Source organism: Helianthus annuus, chromosome 17 (genome assembly GCF_002127325.2).
Source record: "Helianthus annuus cultivar XRQ/B chromosome 17, HanXRQr2.0-SUNRISE, whole genome shotgun sequence".
NCBI classification, from domain to species: Eukaryota; Viridiplantae; Streptophyta; class Magnoliopsida; order Asterales; family Asteraceae; genus Helianthus; species Helianthus annuus.
Genome location: NC_035449.2, coordinates 21,464,805 through 21,491,549, shown reverse-complemented (window position 1 = coordinate 21,491,549; position 26,745 = coordinate 21,464,805). Strand labels below are relative to the sequence as shown.

General features: G+C 41.2%; 1 protein-coding gene and 1 non-coding gene across 2 annotated transcripts; both read right to left on the bottom strand.

Moving 5' to 3' along the window:
* Positions 1 to 1,947: 1,947 nt before the first annotated feature.
* On the bottom strand, positions 1,948 to 2,970 carry LOC110923826. The gene has a single exon (XM_022167882.1). The coding sequence runs from the start codon at positions 2,968 to 2,970 to the stop codon at positions 1,948 to 1,950; it is 1,023 nt and encodes a 340-aa protein (XP_022023574.1).
* Positions 2,971 to 25,537: 22,567 nt separating this feature from the next.
* Positions 25,538 to 25,643, bottom strand: LOC118489573. Its single transcript, XR_004887595.1, has one exon. It is a non-coding gene; the product is annotated as a small nucleolar RNA R71 (small nucleolar RNA).
* Between the last annotated feature and the right edge of the window lie 1,102 nt (positions 25,644 to 26,745).

Genomic DNA, 26,745 nt, shown 5'->3' with positions numbered 1-26,745 from the left:
GTAAGCCATAGGCGGATCATCAGCAATCATTCCCCCTCCTTACGGTCCGTAAGGCATACCCTTTACGGTCCGTAAGGGGTTAAAATAAATCTTTTTAAATCTTTTAGTAATGATTATAAAATCTTGGTAATTAATTATCTGACCTTTCGGGTTTGAAGGGGTAACTTTGCGATATGGCCCTCGGTTAATTACAATTAAGGACCTCGCGTTATTTACCCGTATCGTTAAGCCCCCGGTTAATTTATTTATTATCCGGAAAGCCTTAAATTTTATTATTGACGCTTTTAACCCTTCTCACACGAATTCGATCGTAACTTTCTCGTTTTAAAACGGAACTTCGCAAAATTTATATATTGCATTCTAGTGAGTGTATTATACTGTTACAAAGCCTCGGGAACGTTAAAGGGTCACTCAGAGGTATAATTAAACATGTTGACGTAGTTAACCCCTGTGGTTTGTAATCTCTCACTTTCTTCCGCATTTCGCTTCCGTACGATCTATGATTTATTCGTTTGAAGGTACAAGCATTATTTAGGGTTACTATACAGAATATTTACCCTTGGTTGACATTTATAACCCTCGAATTTACATACTTTCAAGGTTTGTCAAAATTAGTCCTTTATTTAATGTAGATGCCACGTGTAATCAAATGACACGTGTTAACACATCATTGGACACAAAAATTCGAGGTGTTACACTTATAGCCATGGTGGTTAGGAGGATACCCGATAAAAACACAAGGCATTGATCGATAATCCAATTTATGAATGGTTGTGGATGGTAGAAGAGGAAAACATAAGCACCCAAAAATGCGGAGATGATCATATGCGGGACGAGTAAGATATAAGCATTGAGTGGGGGAGTTATAATTTAGGAGTTTGCTAGGTAAGATGTTGAGAAGGTATGTAGCAACCTCCAAGGCATGATGCCAATAGGTATTAGGAAGAGACGCTTGAGCGGGGATTGTGCGAACAAGGTTGTTAATAGTGCGTATTTTCCGTTCGGCTTTGCCGTTTTGAGAGGAAGTATGAGGACAGGAGAACCGAAATTGCATGCCATTTTGATTACAAAATTTTTGAAACGAGGAGTTGGCGTACTCTCGTCCATTATCACACTGAAATTGTTTAATTTTGAGATTAAATTGAGTTGTAATAAGATTAGCAAAGGTAGAGAATGTAGAGAAAACTTGAGATTTATTAGCAAGAGGGTAGGTCCATAGAAAATTACTGTAATCATCAATAAACAAAATGTAGTACCTATGACCTCCACCACTTAGAATAGGGGAGGTCCAAAGATAACTGTGAACAATATCAAAAGGCATAAAAGTAGAATGATATGAATCAATAAAAGGTAGTCTAACTTGTTTCCCAAAAACACATGAGTGACAAAATTTAGGTTTCATAGTACTACAATGAATGAATTGAGAATGTTTTAAAGACTAAAGTAAATTTGATCCAGGGTGACCAAGACGTTGGTGCCAGATGTCTTGAGAAACGGATGCAAAAGTGGATGGTGTGGTGAACTTGGTAATATGTGTAGGATCAGGTGTGTAGAGATCCCCCGGACTATTGCATCGTAGGATAGGGGTCCGGGTCTTGAGGTCCTTCACAACAAAACCAACAGGATCAAATTCAATAGAAATACGATTATCAGTTGTAAAACGGCGAACAGAAATCAAGTTTTTAATTAGAGAATGGGCATAGAGAACTTGATTTAATTTAAAGGGTGGGAAAGGTGGTTTTAGAGTTTGATTGCCTTGTCCAATAACCGAAATAGTGTTGCCATTACCCACAAGAATATTTTTAAAAATGCCATCATTAAAAAAGAAGAGAAATTGTCAGAAAAGGGAGTCATATTAGAAGTCGCACATGTATCCATAGTGTAGACGGGCTGATCATATTCAGTCGGAGCATAGCTTGCCGCATATGAATTGAGCCGGACGTGGGCCTAGGATACCGGCATTGGTGGGTGGCGTTCGCTGTGGAACTGAGGGATACGGACATGGAGGAGCAGTAGTCCAAGGAGCCCAAGGGTAGGGGTAGTTAGGCCGGCCCAAGAGTTGAACCCAAACGGCCAAGGCGGGTACCCATGCTGACCCGTGAACTGTGTAGTAGAATTACCGCGTCCCCTACCTGCTGAACCACCGCGTCCGCGGCCACGGCCGCGACCGTGACCTCTTCCACGGGTGTTTTGATCCCGATTTGAATCTGAGCGAGCTTCATAGCGACTAGAGCCTGACCGAGAGTCAGGATTCTCAGAATTTGGCGGCGGATGAGAGTCAGACGTCGCCACGAGAGCGGTACCGGCGGCTTGGGCTGCATTGCGGACTTGATTTACTTTGCGCGTCTCAGCCATACATAGTCTTGATCGAGTCTCATAGAAGTCCGGTAAAGGACTGGTTTGTTGAATGATGGTAGCAGTGCTCTCATATGCTTCCGTAAGGCCCATGAGCAGTTGTAATACCAATTGTTCTTCAGTGATGGGAGAACCAACGTTAGTAAGTTGATCATATATTACCTTGAGCGCCTGGCAGTATGCCATCATGGAGGGAAATTGTTCAAGACGTGTGCTGGCAAACTTGTTATTCAGATTGATAGTTCGCGTGGCCTTATTATCTTGAAAAATATTTGCCAACGCCGTCCAAATGGCGTATGCATTGGTGTTGGGCTTCAGAATAGTGTGCAGAAGATCGGTGGAAATCGTCCCGTAAATCCATTGTAAGACAATGGAATCGAGACGTTCCCACGAAAGAGAAGAAGAGGTCGCATCTTTTGCTTTGTCTATATCGGATGAGGAGGAAGTCTCAGTGGTTTTCTTCGGCTGAAGATGATCATATACATCATAGGAGATGCAATGAATTTTGAATAACTTCGACCAAGCTGTGTAATGACCATTCTCGATGTCAAGAGTGATGGGGATTAGCGCTTTGATGTTTGTGACAATAACTACTGGATGAATAGCAGATGACATGATGACAGAGGTGAAGGAGGCAATGATCAGAAGTTGCGCAGAGAAGGGTGGGCCGATGAGAGGAGGATCGATTTTTAGGGTTTAATGGTTTGATACCATATTAGAATTGTAAACCTTACCTCCTTCATTCATTAACAATGATATATATACTATACAATGATACCTATCTCCTATTTTCATAAAGAGATTTACATAATCACAGAACATAATTACATTCCAAATATATCCATATTCTATTACATATATCAAATTATGTGATGTATGTCGGATTTGAAAGTAATTCTAGGGGTTCTGTTGAAAATAGCACATGTTGATAGTATTTTGTTTAATTGAAATATGTGTTTTTGCACTCCAGGTGTTTGATAAATAACTTTGCCTCTCTCGCCATGGTTCTAGACAAGTAATTCCCCCTTCCTCCCCTTCTCATACATGCAGGTACGCACCAGTTTAATCTTTAATTATATTTATTTTCACTAATTATTACCTTTGAAACATGAATATAAGGCTGAAGATGACCATATCAATATTTGTGAAGCTTATGTGTTGATTTTTTTTAAAATAAAATTAAGAAAAAGATGTGTTACTGGTATAATGTTATGATTATATTGTAAGGAATAATCTTGGCGGGCTCAACAAACGGGCCACTTGATACGGTTATGCAGCTGGGCCGGGTCAAACGGGTCAGCCACAGATGATTGAAATGTAAAATGTTTTGACAAAACATGTTTCATGGATCAGAAGTCTGGTGCTTTTTGCTAATAGAAGTGAATTTATTGTAGATATCATTATTGACTGTGATGAAAGATTCACAACGACTTGATCTACTAAAGAAAATTGCTGGTAGTCGAGATTATGAAGAGGTTCGTCACAGAAGCTGGAAACTCATGCAAAATTGCTGGTAGTCGAGATTATTTTGTTTTCATTTTTTTATTGTTCGTCCAATTAATTCTTAATTCGAGTTCGTAAGTGATTTGGGGACGAGTCTTAGTATGGACGAGTCTGAATTATCATACTGTTGTTTTATGCTTTTCAAGACTGATATAATCCGATTTGGGTTCCTTTCTTGACAGATTTGAAGCTCTTTGGGTTTTGGTCAAAGTTTGTCAAACGGGTCAAGGCTGGTCAAAACAAGTAAGCACACCAATTGAGGAGTTTGTTGTGCTGCGAATCTATGAATTGGAGAGTGCCTAATATGTATACATGTAGAACAGAAGAGTAAGCACTATATTGTATTGTGTATAAACAAATGTATTCTTGAAATCAATCATGGGAATTTAGTAATTCCTTTTCTTTCCACCTAACCATTGAACCCAATAATAACCAACACAATATAGTGTAAGCCCTAACAATCAACCACCAATGAGTAACATCAAATGATATCGCAAATTATCATTTAAAAAGCATTAAACAGAGGTTAATACCAACCTCAAGTGAAACTTTCTGGTCCAGTGTGGTTCTGGTGTCTGAAACTCCTCCTTGATTCATCATATCACACCATAAGGTTCCTCCTGCTGAAAACAAAACAACAGTTAAAACCTCAAATTTTAATAAAAACAATGATAAATAATATGAAGAAAAACCCTAAGTAAATCGGCGGAAAGAAGAAATCAAAGTTACAAGCCTGTAGAGTCAATTCAGAAGGAAATAAGTGGTGACGGACGATCTGTGGATTGGATGGGGGCTGAAAAAGAAGAAATTTGATGGTGCGATGACATCAGTGCTGAAGCAATAGATGAAACAAACGACCCAAAAGATCGATTGAGAGCGATGACCTTCAAATCGACAACAAAGCCGCAGAGGAAGAAACCTAGGGTACCAATACCAACAGCAAAGCCGCAGAGGAAGAAACCTAGGGTTTCTGTACTATGAAACGGGAAAGCAATCAGGAAAAAAGAAAGATGTATTTGTTTGAAGAGAGAGGCGGGGTGAAGAAACGTACGTGAGAAGGAGAATAGAGGAGAATAGAGGAAAAGAGAGTTTGGCGCCCATAGTGAATTATCTTGATTAAGAGGGTGTCCACATCATCAAAATGATTGGCTAAGAATAGCCCTTGTGGCCTAAGAGAATTCATTTAGTATAATAGATAGATTAAATTTGTTATTATTATTTTCATTTTTATTATTAAAGATTAAATATAAAATTTACACAAATTGTCATATCATGTAGTAAGCTTTTGAACCAATGGGGTGGTGGTTAATTGGTAAAGACAAAGTCTTTAAAAACACCTAGGTTGAGAAGGGAAAGGTCTTGAATTCAAGTCCCACAAACGACAGGGAATTAAAGAAATTAGCATTAAAAAAATGTAGTAAGCTTTTGAATATGACTTTTTTTTAAAAACCAACTAACACTAAGTTAGTATTCAATATAATTGCTTATCTTTGTAACATTAACATCTAAATCATTTTGATACTAAAAATATAATAACGTAATTTATGATTTCATTAATGTTGGTGATGAAACAGTGGTTAACCAAGAGAGGTTAATTCACTGGTCTCGTCAAGTAAGGTTAATCCCTTCTTTCCGAGGATCGATGGCTGGATCGTCCACTGATCTGTCTCCTGCACAGGGAAAACACAACGTGACTCGTAACAAGGAGGATGGGGTGGGTGGTGCTCCTTATTACCACTCTCCGACGTGAGAATCAGTAATTTGCTTAAGAGCAAAGTGTGTGATAGTAGTAGTAGTGAGAGAGTTTGATAAGCGATACCTCAAACCTGGTCCGGGATGGGTATTTATAGCCGAGGAGTGAAGGAGGGTAATTGAGTAGCTAGACTGACAACGCACAGCCCCTTGCAGGTGTGTCAGGCTTGTCGGTCACGGAGGTGATGCCACGTCCCACTGTGGTGTGAGTCTGTGCGCCAGCGTCGTTTTCGTATGGCCTGACATATGACTGTCAGCAGTGCCACTTGCTGTATTGGCTGCCTGAGTCAAAGTGTCAGTCCCACTTGCGTTGTCAGTAGGATGCGGTGCTAGGCCGCATCGCTGCTTGCGGTAACCGCAGTTGTTTCTACGTCCCTTGGCTTGACGTAGATGTTTATGGGAAGCGGTGCAGAGTCGCATCGCCATTATTGGTAACTGTTTTTCCTATATCACTTGTCGTGACGAAAATGTTCATAGGATGCGGTGCTGAGCCGCATCGCTATGTGCAACACCCATTTTCAAACACAAGGTAAGTCTTCTCATCACTTAACAGATTAGATTCGACCGCTGTGTTCGTGCGTGCCCGCACGGACGCAGATAAGTTCTTGCTTGTGGGAGTATTTGATAAGGGTAATGGTCACTCGCGACCATGTTGGTGCGAGATTTGGGACCATACCCCTTCAGTTGGCCTATTAAAAAACAGAATTAGTAGGGGTGAGCAAAAGGAAAAACCCGACCCTACCCGACCATTACCTGACCCGACACGAGAACTGATCAAACATAAAATACAGAACCGATTCACTACCGTAAATATAGGGTCGGTTCCGGTCCATAGGTCCTAGTCGAGTTTCACCATGAAAAGAACCGAGAACCGACCCGACCCGGTTTTAAATGAAAAATTGGAACCGATCTAAATACCTAGGTACTTGGGTTCGGGTCGGGTTGGGTATATTTTGTAGGAACTAGGTTCACATTTTATAAAATATAATTACAAAATATATAATAACGAGACTCTCGTTATTCGTAGGAAATATCATAGTACAATACCGGTTGCAATAACTAAATAAAAAGAATGTAAAATATAATTTTATATACCAATCTTGATTCAAGCCGCATCTCTGGTGGGTCCTTGATGCGCATTTGATAGCATCCTAGACTCGAGTATTCAGCATCTTGAGTTTTCAAAAATACTCCTTAACTGCAACAAAGAGCACACTAAAACGTTGACGATTTTGGTTGAGGCAAGTGTTCAACACGCTTCCCTTAAAATAGATTTCGCGCCTCTACTAAAGACGACGCGTCTGTCTTCCAGGGTACAACAGCCGAAGCAGTCTGTACTGCCGGAAATGGCCACGCGCCCGAGGTTACATCGAATAGAATTATAGTGTTTGAACTTATGGAAAAATAATGATACGAAGGTGATGGAATCGAGTAGAGAAAATTCATCTCTCTATAATTCCCAACATATGGATGTTCAAGTCTTCACCACGTCTCCAAGAATTCTTCATACATATTATTTTTCTCTTGTAGTTTTCTCATCATTCCAATGAGTCACATACCTTACCATTTTTTACAAGAGTTGTATGTAGTGAAGAGTTTCTTGGTGATTTTATTAGAGACATAAAACTCTAATAAAAGTTTCACTTAATTAGTGATTTAATTAGAGACATAAAACTCTAATAAAAGCTAATCAAGTGACATAAAACTCTACTCAAGAGTTTCACATATGGAGTTTAATTAGTAATTATAATTTCATTCAATTATAAATTAACTAAATATCCATTCACTAATTTTCCCAACATATTTTCAGTTCGGTTCTCGGTTATTTTCAATCCAGACCTAAACTTGCTCACCCTTAAGAATTAGTACATTTAATTTCAAATTGAAAACTATTTTATGAATTTTGATCAAAATCTATATCTATTGTTGACAGTAACTACTGGAATGTAAACTTCAAAATGAAATTTAGTTACGCGTCCTAATTGGTTTCTGTAAATTTCCATATTTCCATATGAACATATCTATTGACTATTGATAATTCTTTTCTTATAGTTTGTCTCAATGTTGTAGAAGGCGCTAGGCGCTAGTTGGGCGGTGAGTACTGCCTAGGGATTAATCGGGATTAATTGGGATTAATCGGATTGGACTTTTTAAGTATAATTTTACAAATTTATATATATAGATAACTTTATACTTTTTATTAATAAATTTACAAGTTTAGGAGATAACTTTATACTTTTGTTAATAAATTTAAAAGTTTAGGAACCATATGTAAACTAGTGAAAGATAGAGGGGGTTAAATGTTAAAATACCTAAAATTAAATGTTAAAATAGGTTTATAAGTGATATTTGGGCTGTAAAACAATGGGCCAGATTCAAAAATGGGTTAAATTTTGTGTTTAATGGTTTTGTGTTTAATGGGCTGTAAAACATGGACCGATTAGTCCGATTTTGACCGCCTGGGACCGATTTTGACCGTCTAAGACCAATTTTAACCATATCCGCCTAATTGGACCGACTAACTAAAAATTAGTCAGTAACCCACCGCCTAGCGCCTAGGTGCCGATTAATCGGCCGCCTAGGCCGATTTCTGCAACATTGGTTTGTCTACGTGGTATGTGGAAGTATAACAAACATCATCATTTGCTGCTCGAAGTTCATGGATTGAATTAGTGAAAGACCAAACCTCATTATTATTTGTATAGTGGAAGTTTTAAATAAATGTAAACCTCATATCTATTTTAGTTTTAAACAACTTTTACTTAAGTTTTCAGGTAGGGTATTTGTAAGTATGTAAAAAAAATAAGAAAGGATATGATGGTATGTTTGGAAAAATAGCTCGTGGCTGTTGGCTGAAAGCTGTTGGCTAGTGGCTGGCTGGAAGCTGGTAGCTGATGCCTGTAGCTTGTTAAATATGTTTAGGTCTTTGGTAGCGTAGCTGAAACTTTTAATAAAATGTATAAAATGACCAAAATGGACATAACTAAAAAGTTCATATCTTTAGAGGTTCAAATAGTCATTTTTTCCCTAAAAGCTTGTAGCTCCTTCTAAATGCTACTAGTTGGAGCGTTCAACCAAAAGCTTCAAACTTCTAACCTAAAAGCTTCAAACTCCTTCAACCAAACAAGGCTTTTTATTGAGTAAGAGCTTTTTGTTAAAAGCTTAAAGCTAGAAACTCCTAAAAGCTCCATGCCAAACATATCCGATATCGGATACAGTAATTAGGGTAACTTTTAACAATTTTATCTTCCGTCAACTTTTGCTTTTAGAGCACCACAACGCCAGACAATTTCAAGTGTCATGTAAGCTGCCATATATATTAGTTTCAAACACTCATTCTATCTCCAACACTACATCCTTTTTCAAAGATCATTTTAATATTAAAATAATATTATATGCAGGGTCAGATTTATGTTCAAACACCGGGTTCCCAGGAACCCATTCGGTTTATAATCTATAATAAAAACGTATATAGGAAATTGAAAAGAAATCCATAACCATAAATGGCTAGTGATCCACTGGTTGAAAGCGTTATTTCTAATCATGACATCTCAAGTTTGAATTCTATTCTGCAATTTTTTCCTTATTTTTAAATGTAAAACAATTAAGAGTTAAACTTAAAACGGTGTGAATGTGAACATTACACATGCACAGATTCCTGCCTCCACACCAAGCCCTGCCAACCACCTCTTTTAGTTTTTTCCCATAAAGCACTTTTTAAAAGCATATCTGGATTGGAATTCTGTAATATAGTGTTGATGCTTGTATTGAACTTTTATTATGTGATGAATCTTACTCGATCTGTAACACCTCGTAAAATCACGTCCAATGATGTATTGACATGTGTAATAAACCCTAATAAAGTTAAACGTTGAACTTGAGGGACTAATTTTGCGAAAAAAATCAAAAAAAAAAAACTTTGATTATAGAAGGACTGGAAATGTTAACATGCTAAACATAAGCCTCTGAATAACATTACATGGTAATCATATTCACAAATGGGCCACTTGTTGATCGAAAATGGTCGTTTGCATAATTAATTGAAAGTTTGCGCGTCGAAGGGTTAAAAGCGTCAACATGTTAACTCTTACCTCTGAGTGACCTTTTAACAAACCGAGAGCTTCATGATATTTGATTATACTATCGGGAATGCCAATTATTGGCCGTTTAATGTTTTTATGCCTTTAAGTGACGTTACGCGCAACTTCGCAAGTTTAAGGGTTTAAAAGCGTCAATATGTTTAATTATACCTCTGAATGACCTTTTTACAAACCCGAAGCATCATGATGTTTAATAATACTCTCAAGAATGCCTAATATGGATTAGATAAGGCTTCGATGCTATTAAACGATGATATGTGCAAGTTTACACATCAGAGGGACTATTTGCGTCCAACTGCAAAAGTCTGTCGATTCATATCGTATCGAACCTTCCGGAATATGATCATAAGTTAAACATGCCCTAAATATCCTTTATATAGCTTAGATATAGGCTTAGAGGTGTTTGTTGCGTAAAAATAAACTTATTTGATCAACATGGACTAAAAGCGTCAAAAAGTGCATAAGTTTGCATTTTCGTGCATATCTTACGTTCTGAATATATCCGTACATCCAAAAATTTATGTAACCATTAAAATATTTTATTTTAGTGATTGGCATGATAAAATTCCATTCGTCGCGTAATTTGGATCGTTTTTAGCGTCCGTTCGTGTTTCGTCGTAATTAGCCGAACAACGTGACCGTACGACCAAACGAACCGACATCTGTAACATTTGTGCTTATAATCATTGTGAACAGTTCAGTTATCAATAAAACAATGTTATTTTATCCCAATGTTTGTTTGGTTGTGTTTTACATTTTTCATGTTTTGACTTTTGTTCAATTTCAAACTCTACATCGCTTTCTGGAGTATTATACGCAAACTGGTGCGTAAACGTACTCAGTTTAATGCGACAAATACTCCGGAACATCAACATATACTCAAAATACCTTAAATAACCTTTACATAACTTAGAAATAAGTTTTGAAGGCTTTGGTATGTCAAAAACAAGTTAATTCGTTTACAGGGACTAAACTTGACAAACTGCGAAAGTATGCCAATTTGAACTGTAACGAACATTCCGGAACATGTCCATAAGTTAAACATACCATAAATATCCTTTACATAGCTTAGAAATAGGCTTTGAGGGGTTTGGTATGCTAAAACAAACTTTTGGATCATTCAGGGGCTAAAAGTGTCAAAAAGTGCACAAGTTTGCACTTTCGCGCATAACTTACGTTCTGAATACATCCGGACATCCAAAAATTTATGTAAGCATTATAATATTATGCCTTAGTGTTTGGCATGAGAAAAATCCATTCGTCGCGTCATTTGGATCATTTTTCGCGCTTATGCGCATTCCGTCGTAATTAACCGAACATCGCGATCGTACGACCAAACGAACCAACATCCGAAACATTTTTGAGCATGTTTCATGTCCACAATGTTTAGAAATCATTTTAGGGCCCTAAAGTTGGCTTTACGGGCCTTAGAAGTGTCGGAAATGGCTTAAATACATAACAGGGACTAAAACTGTAATTGCTGAAAGTTTGGGCGGATCAGACAGGGCCAGGCGGCTCGCCTGAGCCTTGTGTGAATCCTGACGCGGGCCGCGTGGGACATGCAGATCAGATAAGATCAATTAGTCAGCAAATCTCAGCTGATTAAACCACAACCACATGATTTCACTTGCCCTTTCAACTCACTAAGGGTCATTTTCAGTAACCACAACTTTTCGACAAGTGTACGCACGAGATTCGATCACGTTTTTCAAGAAACGATCCTAACGGTTCGGGAAATACTATAAATACCCCACCCCCATTCTTGTAAAAACCCACAAAAATCTGATCTAAGCTTTAAGTTGGAACCTTTGTTTCATACCTGAGCTATTTTGATCTAGATTAGCATTCGGGGACCCTCCGTAAGTGTTCTTTCGTTCTTTTATTCGCTTTTCGAGTCCGAAAGTCAACGTTTTGTTGACTTTCTGCATTGACCAGCCTATGGTCAACACGAAGTTCATTAGAACTTCATAACGTGAGCGTGATCACAATGGTTATCGTCCGTAGTGACTATACCTACCGATTACCACGTTATCTAGGCTCAGTGACGAGTCGTACTTTCGGCCAAAATGTGCATTCTTGCGTATTTTGTAACAAAACTACTCGTGAGCATCAAAGCCGTTTGTTTTGATGCCAAACCTGTTTTCTAAACTTAGTTAAGCATGTTCTAACATGCTTAGCTCGTCACTTTTAGTATAGTGCTTATATAGGGTCGTAAGGTAAGTGATCTAAACCATCGTTTATACTTTCGAACCCGACCCATTTGGTCGATCATTAGGATCCGACCAAACACATTAGGTGACCATAGCTATAACCTTCCGAGGTTATGCCTTGTGGTCACGATGTTAGGCGTTCCAAACGCGTTCTACGCGAACGACGCGTAAAGGTAGCATAAGCTACTTAAACGGGTCGTAATGGGTCGCAAGCACTTAGGATAGGTTTCATTTTAGTATGTAGGCTTTGTTAAAACCATATTACATGAGTCTCCATACTCGTTTGGTTTATGAACCCGCATACTATCCGATCCTTCCGATTTTGGTCCGGTATATTAATATAGCTACCTATTAGGTGTCGTTTGATATTCCGTGATCTCTAGCATTGTGTGATTATTACACAAGGAATTCAAAGCAATCTCAGGTGAGTACATAGAACCCCATCTTTTACTGTTTTCCAAACTGTTTTGGGGTGAAACACATGTGCCTACTTGTTACTTTCATGCTTTCCTGTTTTCACATCATATACTTGCTATGTTCGTTAGTACATAATAGTACATGATTTCATTACATTTCATGCTATGTATGCCCATTGTGTGCGTACTTAGTACATTGCATTTCATTACATTTCATGCTATGTATGCCCATTGTGTGCGTACTTAGTACATTGCTTTATAATACATTTCATGCTATGTATGCCCATTGTGTGCGTACTTAGTACATTGCTTTACAATACATTTCATGCTATGTATGCCCATTGTGTGCGTACTTAGTACATTGCTTGACATTACATTTTCATGCTATGTATGCCCATTGTATGCGTACTTAGTACATAGTTTCACATTGCATTTCATGCTATTTATGCCCATTGTGTGCATACTTAGTACAATTGTTTACATCACATGCCTTCATTTTGGTACAGCATTTGGTTTGTTTAACATGGAACAATACATTCATTAACATTAGCTACGCCGTTCGTTAGTAGGTAGTGGTACCATAGGAATTGACAACTCCCGTTCCTGAAATCCTGGGTTTGTTTGGATTGGAAGGAATGACCGAATTCGATATACATAACTTAGATAAACCTTTAATTTGTTTAAGGGTTTATCGCCATGACGGGTGGTCCGTAGGACAACCCTTAAAAGGCTTAACATAACGCACATTCTACATGTTATCCGGTTATTTGCTTGAATTAGATAAATCACAAGATGTTGATGATGCAGGTGTTAAAGTGTGCAAGATGCGGGTTTTAGGAGGTATGACGGAATGTTAGAGTTGTTGGAGTCAAAAAGCGAAAGAATGAAAAGTTGGCAAAGAAAGAGAACTCAGCACCGTAAGCTACGCCACCAGGCCGTAGCTTACGGCCCTCATATCATGTTAAAAAGTGCCGCCGTAGGACAGGAAGCCAACACCGTAAAGCTTGTTGATCGCCGTAAGCTACGGCGATGAGCCGTAGCGTACGGCACTATGCTGAGTCCCGGAATGATATTGACCGCCGTAAGCTACGGCACCTGGCGTAGCTTACGGCGCCGACTGATCCAAACTCGTAACTCCTGCATTGATTGGCCATTTTATGGAGCATTATGGGTCCTCATCATGGGTCTTCGGTTACACCTGATTGGAACACGATTTGGAAGCATAAATTAGAGACTTGAAGGCTTTGGAACATCATCTCTTGAATAATCTTTCACTAAAATTATCTATCTCATATTAGTTTTTGTTGGTAAAAGTTGTGAACACTATTATCTTTTCATTTTGTCATGATGTTAGCTAAAGCCATGAGTGGCTAGATACTTGAATGGTTATCTTATGTTGAAGGTTTGTGGTAAACTTTCGTGTTTTTATCTATATTTCTAGAATAACAATTCCTCTTCGTTTGAATTGATTGTTATGGTGTATAATTGCTTGTTAGTAACTTGTTGATTCTCATGTTGAACTAATTAGAAACCATACGTTCTTGGTGCCGTTGGCAATCGAGATATCATGGGTATAGTTAGGTTTGGGTAAGGGTTGATTGATCATCGGGTGATAACCTCACGTTCTCGGAATCTGAGTACTTCGTCCCCCTTCATCACTGCAATCGATTATACATGAACTATGTCTATGTAGTTCTTTCTAGTGAATGCTAACACAAAAGTTGAAGCAAACCGGATACTAAAGATAGCCGTTTATTTCCAAATTGTTTACAATCTCAAATTTTCATTTTGCAAATTAGTTAATTAATCTTAGTTTTTAAAACCAATCAAAATCCAAACAACTCGTGAATTTTATTTTTCTTGAAATTAGTTTAATTTAGTTAACTTAGAGAAGCATCGCAAATAGCACATTTTCCACAAACTCCCTGTGTTCGATACCCACTTGCCACTATTTACATAGTTGTTATTGGGATGAAATTTGCGTGACCACGACATCACGTCAAATTTTGGCGCCGTTGCCGGGGAGTAGTGCGCAACGTGTGTTATTTTTGTTCTTTTTAAGTTTGTTATTTTTCTGGTTTACGCTGGGTGTGTTAGTGTGCAGGTATTTACAGGTGCATGCGTACTAGGAGCTCTCACAAGCTATCACCATTGGCATTTGATCCAGAAATCGAGCGAACTTTGCGAGCAAACAGAATTTTGCTAAGGGAAAATACAATCAATAGTTCACCAACAACACCAATTACACCGATTACACCACTTCGATACATCATGGATCCACCACCACCACCCACTACGGGTGAATCCACCTCATCATTTATACCAACATCCACTCAACCTTCACCAAATACTACTATTCCACCAAATACTACCGAACCCACCATACTTCAAAAGGTTACACCAACTAACACCACACAGCCCATGACTACCCAAGAAGAACCAACCGTCACATTTAACCCTTCCACTACTATACCACCATTATCCCATTTTTTCCCGGGTGCGGGTCCGTCATATTCGAGCCATACTATGGCACCAATTTCGTCTATTGTCCATGCTACACCGTATCGACCACCAAATCAATCGGGTTTCCAATACTCGACTATTCCATTTGGGCAATCATCGGGAATTCAAGGAGATGGGTATGATGAAGGTTATGAGGAGTTTGAAGGTTTTGATGAAGATGGGTACGGTTATGGGGGTGATGGAGAACAAGGGGAGTACGGTTATATGCAAGGCCAAGTACAAGTTATTCCAAATGTTGGTGGGGTACAACAACAACTCATACCTCAACATATTAGGCCAAGGCCACAAGGGCCGCAATTGCAACGTCCGGTTCCTTTGCAACAAGTTCGACCACAACAAGTGCAACCGCAAATTCAAAGGCCAATTCAACAACCAATGGTACCACAAGGGCCCATGCAAAGACCAATGGGTCAAGTTCGTCCACGAGGTCGATTCGGTGTGCCAAGGAGGCATCTTAGGGAAAATGCAAGGGGAATTGAAGCACATTTTAGACCGGTGATAACGCACAATCCTTCACCGGTAGTCATTCCTCATAACAACCAAGGGAGAACTTTTGAAGTAAGAACCAATTCGTTACAAAGTTTGCCGAAATACAAGGGGTTAGCAACGGAGGAGCCTTATAACCATTTGGAGGCGTATGACTCAATTTGCAATACTCTTGGGAGTCAAGGATTTTCGGCCGATGATATCAAGTTGGTACTATTTCAATTTTCTTTGGAGGACAAGGCAAAGAAGTGGTTCTACACTTTGCCTTCGGCATCTATTTATACTTGGGCGGAGATGCAACAAACATTCTGTGACACTTCGGACCTTCCCGGGGAAACTTTCTTGATGCAACGTTTCATGTACGTATTTTATTAAATGAAAACGATGAATTATTTGTTATTATGTGTTATATGCCGATTTACTTTTGTGTGTATATGTATATATATATATATATATATATATATATATATAAACCCGACTCGAGACCTCAACCCGACTCGAGACCATGGTCTCGAGTGAACATTAGTATTGGGCCGGCTAGGCCTTGGCCTTGTAGGAATTAAACCCAACCCGGAACCCTTAGCCCAACTCGGAACATTATATAAACCCAACCCCACCTCCCTTAATCATTTTACACACCCTCTTCTCACACTCTCCTCTCATCTTCTTCACTAAACCCCAAAACCCTAAAGCTCTAGCAACCAAGACCACTCTTCTCATCCTTCTCCTTCTTCTCGGGTCAACCAACATCAAGAACCTACTCGGTTTTAGCTCGGAACCGCCAACCGGGAGCTCATTCATCGATCCATCATACCCGCACACCTTGAATCTATAACCGGTTAGTGGTTTTAGCTCTTTCTAGATGTTCATGTGTTAATAAGGTCACTATATGTTACCATGATTCTTGCTTGTATTAATATAGGATGATGGTATAAATTTCGGATAAAAGATTTGATGCTTGATTATGTTTGAAAAGCATGCCTAGATAACTTAGGGTGAATGTTTATGAAAGTATGTGAGTATTCGGTTTTGTGGGGAGATAGTTTTGTTTCCGGTTAACAAGGGTTTGGTTAAAGGGGATTTGGACATGATGTTGGATTGAGTGTTCATGACTTTCATGATTTGAGATTGTGGTTAAATATTGCTTGAATAACCTGATTTTGGTTAATTGTCATTTGGATACTTGTGATTGAATATGTTGAATGTGTGAAGAACAATTTGAATGTGTTATGAACATGATAAATATTTGAAATTGTGCTTGTTTGATCTGTTTTGGTTTGTAATCAGACAAGAAAACATGTTTTAGTGGAAATGGTACATATTGGTTTCATGAAAATGCATTTCCATTGGTTCGTACACATGACAGGTTCTAGAAGGTCTTCATGCACACGTAACTACGGTTGCGAGTCGCAACCTTTGGTTGCTACTCGAGACCGCACCAAGATTTGTCGAGACCTCCCGGTTGCGAGTCGTAATCAACGCGTATCGATCTGATTGCGAGTCGTAACCACAGCTGCTTTGTCGGAATCGCCGGTTGCGAGTCGGAATCTCTGATTGCGAGTCGCAACTAAAGCATGACGAACCGAGACCTCGGTTGCGAGTCGCAACCTTGGTTGCGAGTCACCTCCGTCTCGACTGGGCTGATATTGGGCCAATGTACTTGTTGGATTGTCTGTTAACTGGATTGCTTGTGTAACTGCTTAGGCCCAATAGCCCCACTGTTTGTATGTTGGACTTCCTGTTGACTGGGCTGCATGTCTACCTGCTACTGTGGTTATCTGCATTTACGTTAAGTGTGTCTTATACGTGTTTACTTGTACCCGACTTGACCCATATTTGGTAACCATGTTAGGACGTGGTGACCAACATACTTAACCAAGTAACGTATCATACCGAGCAACCCAAGGTGAGTTCACAACTTAAAGCATGCGTCCCGGTGGTTTGGGACACGAGACTAAAACAACCCTATCCCCTTGTAAAGGGGATACCGTCTACACTCCTTCCCTAGTTATTGGGAAACAACTTACTTTATCTTCCCTTGTATTGGGAAACCTTTTTAGTTAATTACTGTTTATACGGATTGCAACTAACGGCACTAAACGCAACTCTATCACTCAAGTCCCTACTACATAATACCGATTAGTCGCCGGTGCCAGGCGAACGGGTTATTAGTTGATAGCGCTATTTAGGTCTTACCAGCCTCACACCGTGCCATGGTATGGGATCGGTCGTGAACTAATGTACTCAGGCATCCGTCAATGATGATAGAACATTGACATCGGGGCATCCTGCGGAAACGCATTCGGTTACCTAGTGTTCGGTATTGGAAAAACAGTTTAGTCGCTAACTTTTGGGGTAGCTCCCCATGGCATGTATAAACGGATAAATTAACTGGTGAAACAAGTTTTTGGTAATTAAAACTGGACAACTAGTGAACTCACTCAGCATTATTGTTGACCCCTTACTGCATGCTTTGCAGGTGGCCAGTGACTGGAGCAGCTGCTTGGGATGTGTAGTGGTCGTCGGCCCGTATGTTGGGCATTTATCATGTCTACCTTTTGAACAATGTTTAAAACTGTTAATTATGCTTCCGCTACATTTTACTCTGAACTTAAGACTTTGAACTTTAAACTTAACACCGGCTAATCGTATGGTTAGTAAGTATTGCTTTTGTTATCAACTTAGTTATTCAGTATAATTGGTGGCTGGATCCTGGTCAGTCACGCCCTCGAAGCGGGTGTTATCCGCGGGTGGATTTTGGGGGTGTGACAGATTGGTATCAGAGCCATTGGTTATAGTGAACTTGGTTTTAAAAAGGGGAAAAATCTTTTTGAGAAAAACCAGACTATAACCCGTGACTCGTGACGACACTACACTCCAAGTACAAGGCTCGACTTATCTGACCTCATAGCTCGGACCCATAGTTACTTGCTTACTTGTCTTATGCTTTCTGCTTTACTATACGTACTAGTTGCCTGATTAGATAGATACATCTTCTCTCTTCTATCTTATTCTCGCTATCACGCACTCATACTATGTTTTCTGGTTATGAAGACAATGAGTGGACGCGGACGAGGAAACGTCAACATGACCCCGGCTCAGTTCACTAGCCTGCTCAACACCGTGGCTGCAGCTTTCGCAGCTCACCCTATAGGTCAGCCTGCACCTGTGCAACCACGTGTTTGTACCTTCAAGACCTTTATGGATTGCAAGCCTCTTCCTTTCAATGGCACGGAGGGTGCCATAGGCCTTCTGCACTGGATCGAGAAGGTCGAAGCTGTTTTTGCTGTCTGTGAATGCCCTACTGCTAATTGGGTGAAGTTTGCTACTGGTACTCTAGAGGGAAGCGCTCTTTCATGGTGGAAGGCGCAAATTCAAATGCTTGGTCTGGAGACTGCTAACGCTACTGCATGGGAAGATTTCAAGGATATGATCAAGGAAGAGTACTGTCACAGGGATGACATCCACAAGCTGGAGAATGAGTACTATGAACTCAAGATGGTTGGGTCAGAGATTGAGACCTACACCAAGCTGTCCAACGACTATGCTGCTCTTTGTCCAAACATGTCTCGACCCATGTACCGAAGGATCGAACTGTACATCAGGGGTCTAGCCCCAGAAATTCGAAGCCATGTAACTTCAGCCAACCACACTACCATTCAGCCGATCGTTCGACTTGCACACAAACTCACTGATCAGGCGGTGGAAGAGGGCAGGTTGCCCAAAAGGATCAGTGCTGCGGAAGGAAGTTCTAGTGACAACAAACGAAAGTGGGATGGAAATCAGGGCAAGGATGCTAACCCTACTCAAGCCCCAGCTCAGCAAAGGAAAACTGACAACAACAAAGGCACTCAGCAACAGGGTGGCTACCGGGGAAACTACCCTAAGTGCAACAAGTGTAACAGGCACCACAATGGGGCATGTAACAAGGGTCAGTGTCAGCGATGCCACAAGATGGGGCACGAAGCCAAGGATTGCAGAAGTCAGTTCCCAGCAAGGCAGAATCAGCAACAACCCCAACAGCAACAGCAGCAGGGAAACAACAGAGCATGTTTTAAATGTGGGGCAACAGGGCACATGCGAAAGGATTGCCCTGAACTGAATCAGAATCGCAACAATCAGGGAGCTGGGAACAATGAGCAAAACAACAATGCTGGGAATGCAAGGGGCAGAGCTTTCGTGATTGGAGCTGGAGAAGCGAGGAACGATCCCAACGTCGTGGCGGGTAAGTTCCTACTTGATGATCGTTATGTTTCTGTGTTATTTGATTCCGGTGCCGATGCCAGTTATGTATCCCTTCGCATTAGTAAGAAACTTAAGCACTCGCCTGCATTATTAAGTTCTAAGCACACCGTCGAGATAGCTAATGGTAAGAACATCGAGGCCACGCATGTGATCCACGACTGCACCCTAGAATTGTCTGGCCATACGTTTAGTATCGATCTTTTCCCTGTCAAACTTGGAAGCTTCGACGTTGTTATTGGTATGGACTGGTTATCCAAACATCGTGCTGAGATCCTCTGTCAAGAGAAAGCAGTTCGCATACCTCGCCATTCTGGTCAACCCCTCATCGTCAAAGGCAACAAAGGTGGAGAAGTCACAGGCATTATCTCGCTTTTAAAGGCCCAGAAGTGTTTACAGAAAGGGCACACCGCTATCTTAGCACTTGTCACCAACACCCACGATAAGGAAAAGAGGATTGAAGATTTTCCTGTAGTACGCGCTTATCCCGAGGTATTTCCTGAGGAACTACCTGGACTCCCTCCCCATCGTCAGGTCGAATTTCAAATCGAGCTAGCTCCTGGAGCAGCACCCATAGCTCGTGCACCGTACCGTCTAGCCCCTGCAGAACTGAAGGAACTCTCTACGCAACTACAAGAACTATTGGATAAAGGATTTATCCGTCCTAGTTCATCACCCTGGGGAGCCCCAGTACTCTTTGTCAAAAAGAAGGATGGCACATTCCGAATGTGCATCGACTACCGTGAGTTGAACAAGGTTACCATCAAGAATCGTTACCCTCTCCCGCGCATCGACGACCTATTCGATCAGTTGCAAGGATCGAGCTACTATTCAAAGATTGACCTGCGATCAGGCTATCATCAGCTGAGAGTTCGTAATGAAGACATCTCCAAGACTGCATTCAGGACTCGTTATGGTCACTATGAATTCCTCGTTATGCCTTTTGGAATGACCAATGCGCCGGCTGTGTTCATGGATCTTATGAACCGCGTATGTAAGCCTTACCTCGACAAATTCGTGATTGTGTTTATCGACGACATCTTGATTTATTCAAAAAGTCAAGAAGAGCATGAACAGCACCTACGCCTTATCCTCGAACTCCTTCGCAACGAGCAACTGTACGCCAAATTCTCTAAATGTGACTTTTGGCTTCGAGAAGTCCATTTCCTCGGCCATGTAGTTAATAAGAACGGAATTCATGTCGACCCAGCTAAGATCGAATCGATAAAGAACTGGCCTACGCCTAAGACTCCCACTGAAGTTCGCCAATTCTTGGGTTTGGCGGGCTACTACCGCAGATTCATTCAGGGATTCTCAAAGATTGCACAACCTCTCACAACACTCACTCAGAAAGGCGTCGCCTACAAGTGGAATGCAGCGCAGGAATCTGCTTTTCAGAGCCTTAAGGATAACCTCTGTAGCGCTCCTATTCTCACGTTGCCTGACGGCACTGACGACTTTGTGGTTTACTGCGATGCGTCTATTCATGGACTCGGTTGCGTGTTAATGCAACGCGAGAAAGTTATTGCCTACGCCTCACGACAACTCAAGACGCATGAAAAGAACTACACGACGCACGACTTGGAACTAGGAGCAGTGGTTTTTGCTCTTAAGATATGGAGACATTACCTGTACGGTACCAAGTGCACTATTTACACCGATCACAGGAGTCTCGAGCATATCTTTAGGCAAAAGGAATTGAACATGCGACAGCGTCGATGGGTCGAACTCTTGAATGACTACGAATGCGCCATCAAGTATCATCCGGGCAAGGCCAATGTCGTGGCAGACGCCCTCAGTCGAAAGGACACCGTACCAAAGCGCGTGCGAGCACTGCAACTTACCATCCAGTCTAACCTTCCTACCCAGATCCGAAATGCTCAAGTTGAAGCATTGAAGCCGGAAAACATCAGGGCTGAGTCTCTGCGAGGGTCGAGACAGCAACTAGAACAGAAAGAAGATGGTGCTTACTATGTAACAGGGCGTATTTGGGTTCCACTCTTTGGAGGTTTGCGTGAACTCGTGATGGACGAAGCCCACAAGTCCCGCTACTCAGTACATCCTGGTTCGGACAAGATGTACCATGACTTGAAGACTACGTATTGGTGGCCTGGCATGAAGGCCCACATAGCAACATACGTCAGCAAATGTTTGACTTGCGCCAGAGTCAAGACGGAATACCAGAAGCCAGCAGGTCTACTCCAACAACCAGAAATCCCGAAATGGAAATGGGAGCAAATTTCCATGGATTTTGTTACAGGGTTACCTAGATCTCAACGAGGAAATGATGCTATTTGGGTAATCGTAGATCGATTGACCAAGTCCGCGCACTTTCTGGTTATTAAGGAAACAGACAAGTTTTCTACCTTGGCAGAGATTTACTTAAAGGAAGTAGTTTCGAGGCACGGAGTGCCAACCTCGATTATTTCCGACCGAGACGCTCGATTTACTTCAGAATTGTGGCAAGCTATGCACAAATGCTTTGGCTCACGTTTGGATATGAGCACTGCTTATCACCCGCAAACGGATGGACAGTCCGAACGTACCATCCAAACTCTAGAAGACATGCTTAGAGCGTGTGTGATCGACTTTGGCAAGAACTGGGAGAAGCATCTACCGTTAGTAGAGTTCTCATACAACAACAGCTACCACACTAGCATTCAGGCAGCACCTTTTGAGGCATTGTACGGTCGTAAATGCCGGTCACCTCTCTGCTGGGCAGAAATCGGTGATAGTCAAATCACGGGCCCAGAGATGGTGGTAGATACAACGGAAAAGATTGCCCAGATCAGACAACGCATGGCGGCAGCTCGTGACCGTCAGAAGAGCTACGCTGATAAGCGTAGGAAACCATTGGAATTCCAGGTCGGTGACCGGGTTCTACTTAAAGTCTCACCCTGGAAGGGTGTGGTTCGCTTTGGTAAACGGGGCAAGCTTAATCCGCGATATATCGGACCATTCGAAATTACCGAGAAGATCGGTAAGGTCGCTTACAGATTGAACCTGCCTGAAGAACTGAGTGCGGTACACAACGTTTTTCACGTATCTAACCTGAAGAAGTGTTTGTCGGATGAAACACTTGTGATTCCTTTTAAGGAACTGACGATTGACGAACAGCTACACTTTACTGAGGAACCGATTGAGATCACTGATCGAGAGATCAAAATCCTCAAACGTAGCCAGATACCTCTTGTACGAGTTCGTTGGAACTCGCGACGTGGCCCAGAGTATACCTGGGAGCGGGAAGACCAGATGAAGCACAAGTATCCCCAGTTGTTCCCAAACGAAAACCCCAGCACTGAAGCTACGAACGAATTTCGGGACGAAATTCCAAACTAACGGGGGGATGATGTGACACCCCGTTGAAACGCTTTTACTCACACTAGCTTGACAGTGGCTGCCTTAACTTTCGGGACGAAAGTACCTAAAACGTGGGGATAATGTGACACTTCGGACCTTCCCGGGGAAACTTTCTTGATGCAACGTTTCATGTACGTATTTTATTAAATGAAAACGATGAATTATTTGTTATTATGTGTTATATGCCGATTTACTTTTGTGTGTATATGTATATATATATATATATATATATATATATATATATATATATAAACCCGACTCGAGACCTCAACCCGACTCGAGACCATGGTCTCGAGTGAACATTAGTATTGGGCCGGCTAGGCCTTGGCCTTGTAGGAATTAAACCCAACCCGGAACCCTTAGCCCAACTCGGAACATTATATAAACCCAACCCCACCTCCCTTAATCATTTTACACACCCTCTTCTCACACTCTCCTCTCATCTTCTTCACTAAACCCCAAAACCCTAAAGCTCTAGCAACCAAGACCACTCTTCTCATCCTTCTCCTTCTTCTCGGGTCAACCAACATCAAGAACCTACTCGGTTTTAGCTCGGAACCGCCAACCGGGAGCTCATTCATCGATCCATCATACCCGCACACCTTGAATCTATAACCGGTTAGTGGTTTTAGCTCTTTCTAGATGTTCATGTGTTAATAAGGTCACTATATGTTACCATGATTCTTGCTTGTATTAATATAGGATGATGGTATAAATTTCGGATAAAAGATTTGATGCTTGATTATGTTTGAAAAGCATGCCTAGATAACTTAGGGTGAATGTTTATGAAAGTATGTGAGTATTCGGTTTTGTGGGGAGATAGTTTTGTTTCCGGTTAACAAGGGTTTGGTTAAAGGGGATTTGGACATGATGTTGGATTGAGTGTTCATGACTTTCATGATTTGAGATTGTGGTTAAATATTGCTTGAATAACCTGATTTTGGTTAATTGTCATTTGGATACTTGTGATTGAATATGTTGAATGTGTGAAGAACAATTTGAATGTGTTATGAACATGATAAATATTTGAAATTGTGCTTGTTTGATCTGTTTTGGTTTGTAATCAGACAAGAAAACATGTTTTAGTGGAAATGGTACATATTGGTTTCATGAAAATGCATTTCCATTGGTTCGTACACATGACAGGTTCTAGAAGGTCTTCATGCACACGTAACTACGGTTGCGAGTCGCAACCTTTGGTTGCTACTCGAGACCGCACCAAGATTTGTCGAGACCTCCCGGTTGCGAGTCGTAATCAACGCGTATCGATCTGATTGCGAGTCGTAACCACAGCTGCTTTGTCGGAATCGCCGGTTGCGAGTCGGAATCTCTGATTGCGAGTCGCAACTAAAGCATGACGAACCGAGACCTCGGTTGCGAGTCGCAACCTTGGTTGCGAGTCACCTCCGTCTCGACTGGGCTGATATTGGGCCAATGTACTTGTTGGATTGTCTGTTAACTGGATTGCTTGTGTAACTGCTTAGGCCCAATAGCCCCACTGTTTGTATGTTGGACTTCCTGTTGACTGGGCTGCATGTCTACCTGCTACTGTGGTTATCTGCATTTACGTTAAGTGTGTCTTATACGTGTTTACTTGTACCCGACTTGACCCATATTTGGTAACCATGTTAGGACGTGGTGACCAACATACTTAACCAAGTAACGTATCATACCGAGCAACCCAAGGTGAGTTCACAACTTAAAGCATGCGTCCCGGTGGTTTGGGACACGAGACTAAAACAACCCTATCCCCTTGTAAAGGGGATACCGTCTACACTCCTTCCCTAGTTATTGGGAAACAACTTACTTTATCTTCCCTTGTATTGGGAAACCTTTTTAGTTAATTACTGTTTATACGGATTGCAACTAACGGCACTAAACGCAACTCTATCACTCAAGTCCCTACTACATAATACCGATTAGTCGCCGGTGCCAGGCGAACGGGTTATTAGTTGATAGCGCTATTTAGGTCTTACCAGCCTCACACCGTGCCATGGTATGGGATCGGTCGTGAACTAATGTACTCAGGCATCCGTCAATGATGATAGAACATTGACATCGGGGCATCCTGCGGAAACGCATTCGGTTACCTAGTGTTCGGTATTGGAAAAACAGTTTAGTCGCTAACTTTTGGGGTAGCTCCCCATGGCATGTATAAACGGATAAATTAACTGGTGAAACAAGTTTTTGGTAATTAAAACTGGACAACTAGTGAACTCACTCAGCATTATTGTTGACCCCTTACTGCATGCTTTGCAGGTGGCCAGTGACTGGAGCAGCTGCTTGGGATGTGTAGTGGTCGTCGGCCCGTATGTTGGGCATTTATCATGTCTACCTTTTGAACAATGTTTAAAACTGTTAATTATGCTTCCGCTACATTTTACTCTGAACTTAAGACTTTGAACTTTAAACTTAACACCGGCTAATCGTATGGTTAGTAAGTATTGCTTTTGTTATCAACTTAGTTATTCAGTATAATTGGTGGCTGGATCCTGGTCAGTCACGCCCTCGAAGCGGGTGTTATCCGCGGGTGGATTTTGGGGGTGTGACACATTCTTAGACGAATTTTATACCGCCCAAAAGACCAATGATGCGAGAAAAGGGTTGAGGAGCTTTCAACAACAACAAGGCGAAATGTTCCATGAAGCTTTCGAGCGTTTGAACATGATGATTAAAAATTGTCCACACCATGGGATTGAGCTTTGGGAGTTAATGAACGCCTTTCATGAAGGGTTGTGTGCCGAAGATGCACGACATTTGATGTCCATTACAAATGGGACATTTGGCACAAACTATGAGCATGAGGATTGGGAATTTTTGGAACAAATGGCGATCACCTCAAAGAGAAAGGCTCAAGCTTCAAGGAGAGCACGACCGGCCGTTACCCGAACACAAGTGCATGCGGTTGATGATGGTAACATACAAACTTCTAATAAAATTTATGATGTTTGTGCATTGTGTAATGAAATAGGTCATGCGGCGGAAAATTGCCAAGGAATGGTGGAAGGGCAATTTGAAGAAGTTCATGCCGTTCAAGGTCAAGGAGGGGGTGGTAGAAATTTCAATATGAATTCTAACACTTATCACCCCGGGTTGAGAAATCATCCGAATTTTCGTTATGGGAACCCTTCGAATCAATCAAACCCGAACTTTCAAGGTAACCAAGGAAATTATGGTTCGCGCCAACCTTACAATAATCAAGGTGGATATAGAGGTGGGAACAACCAAGGATACCAAAGGCAATACCAAGCGGGTCAAGAACAAGGGGGGTCTTCGGGTGGAAATGAAATGATGGAAATGTTGAAGAGTATGCAAGCGGAGATGCAAAAGAGGAACCAAATGGATGACGCTCGCATACAAAAGGATGAGGCGCGAGACAAAGCAATCCAAACTTTGACCACTCAAATGGGTCAACTTGCAACCGAAGTGTCCGAATTGAAGAAGGGTAAAGGTCAATTACCAAGCGACACTAAGGTAAATCCATCCCATGGTACGTCAAGAGGTAACAATGTTAATATTCATCATGTGAGTGTTTTGAGAAGTGGGAAAGAGTATAAAACCAATCTTTCACCGGATTTGGTTGATGGGGTGGTTGAGGATATAACGGGTCAAGAAAGTGAGGAAGAAAACGAACCACCCATTGTTTCTTCTAAAAAACCCAATTTTGAAAAACCCGGAATTATTAAAGAAAAAGAAAAAGTAAATGAGGGTGAGGGGTCTAGTGAAGTACCGTTTCCTTCGGCTTTATTAGACCCGGGTAGAAAAAAATTTATTTCAAAACGGGGTCCTCAAAAAGAG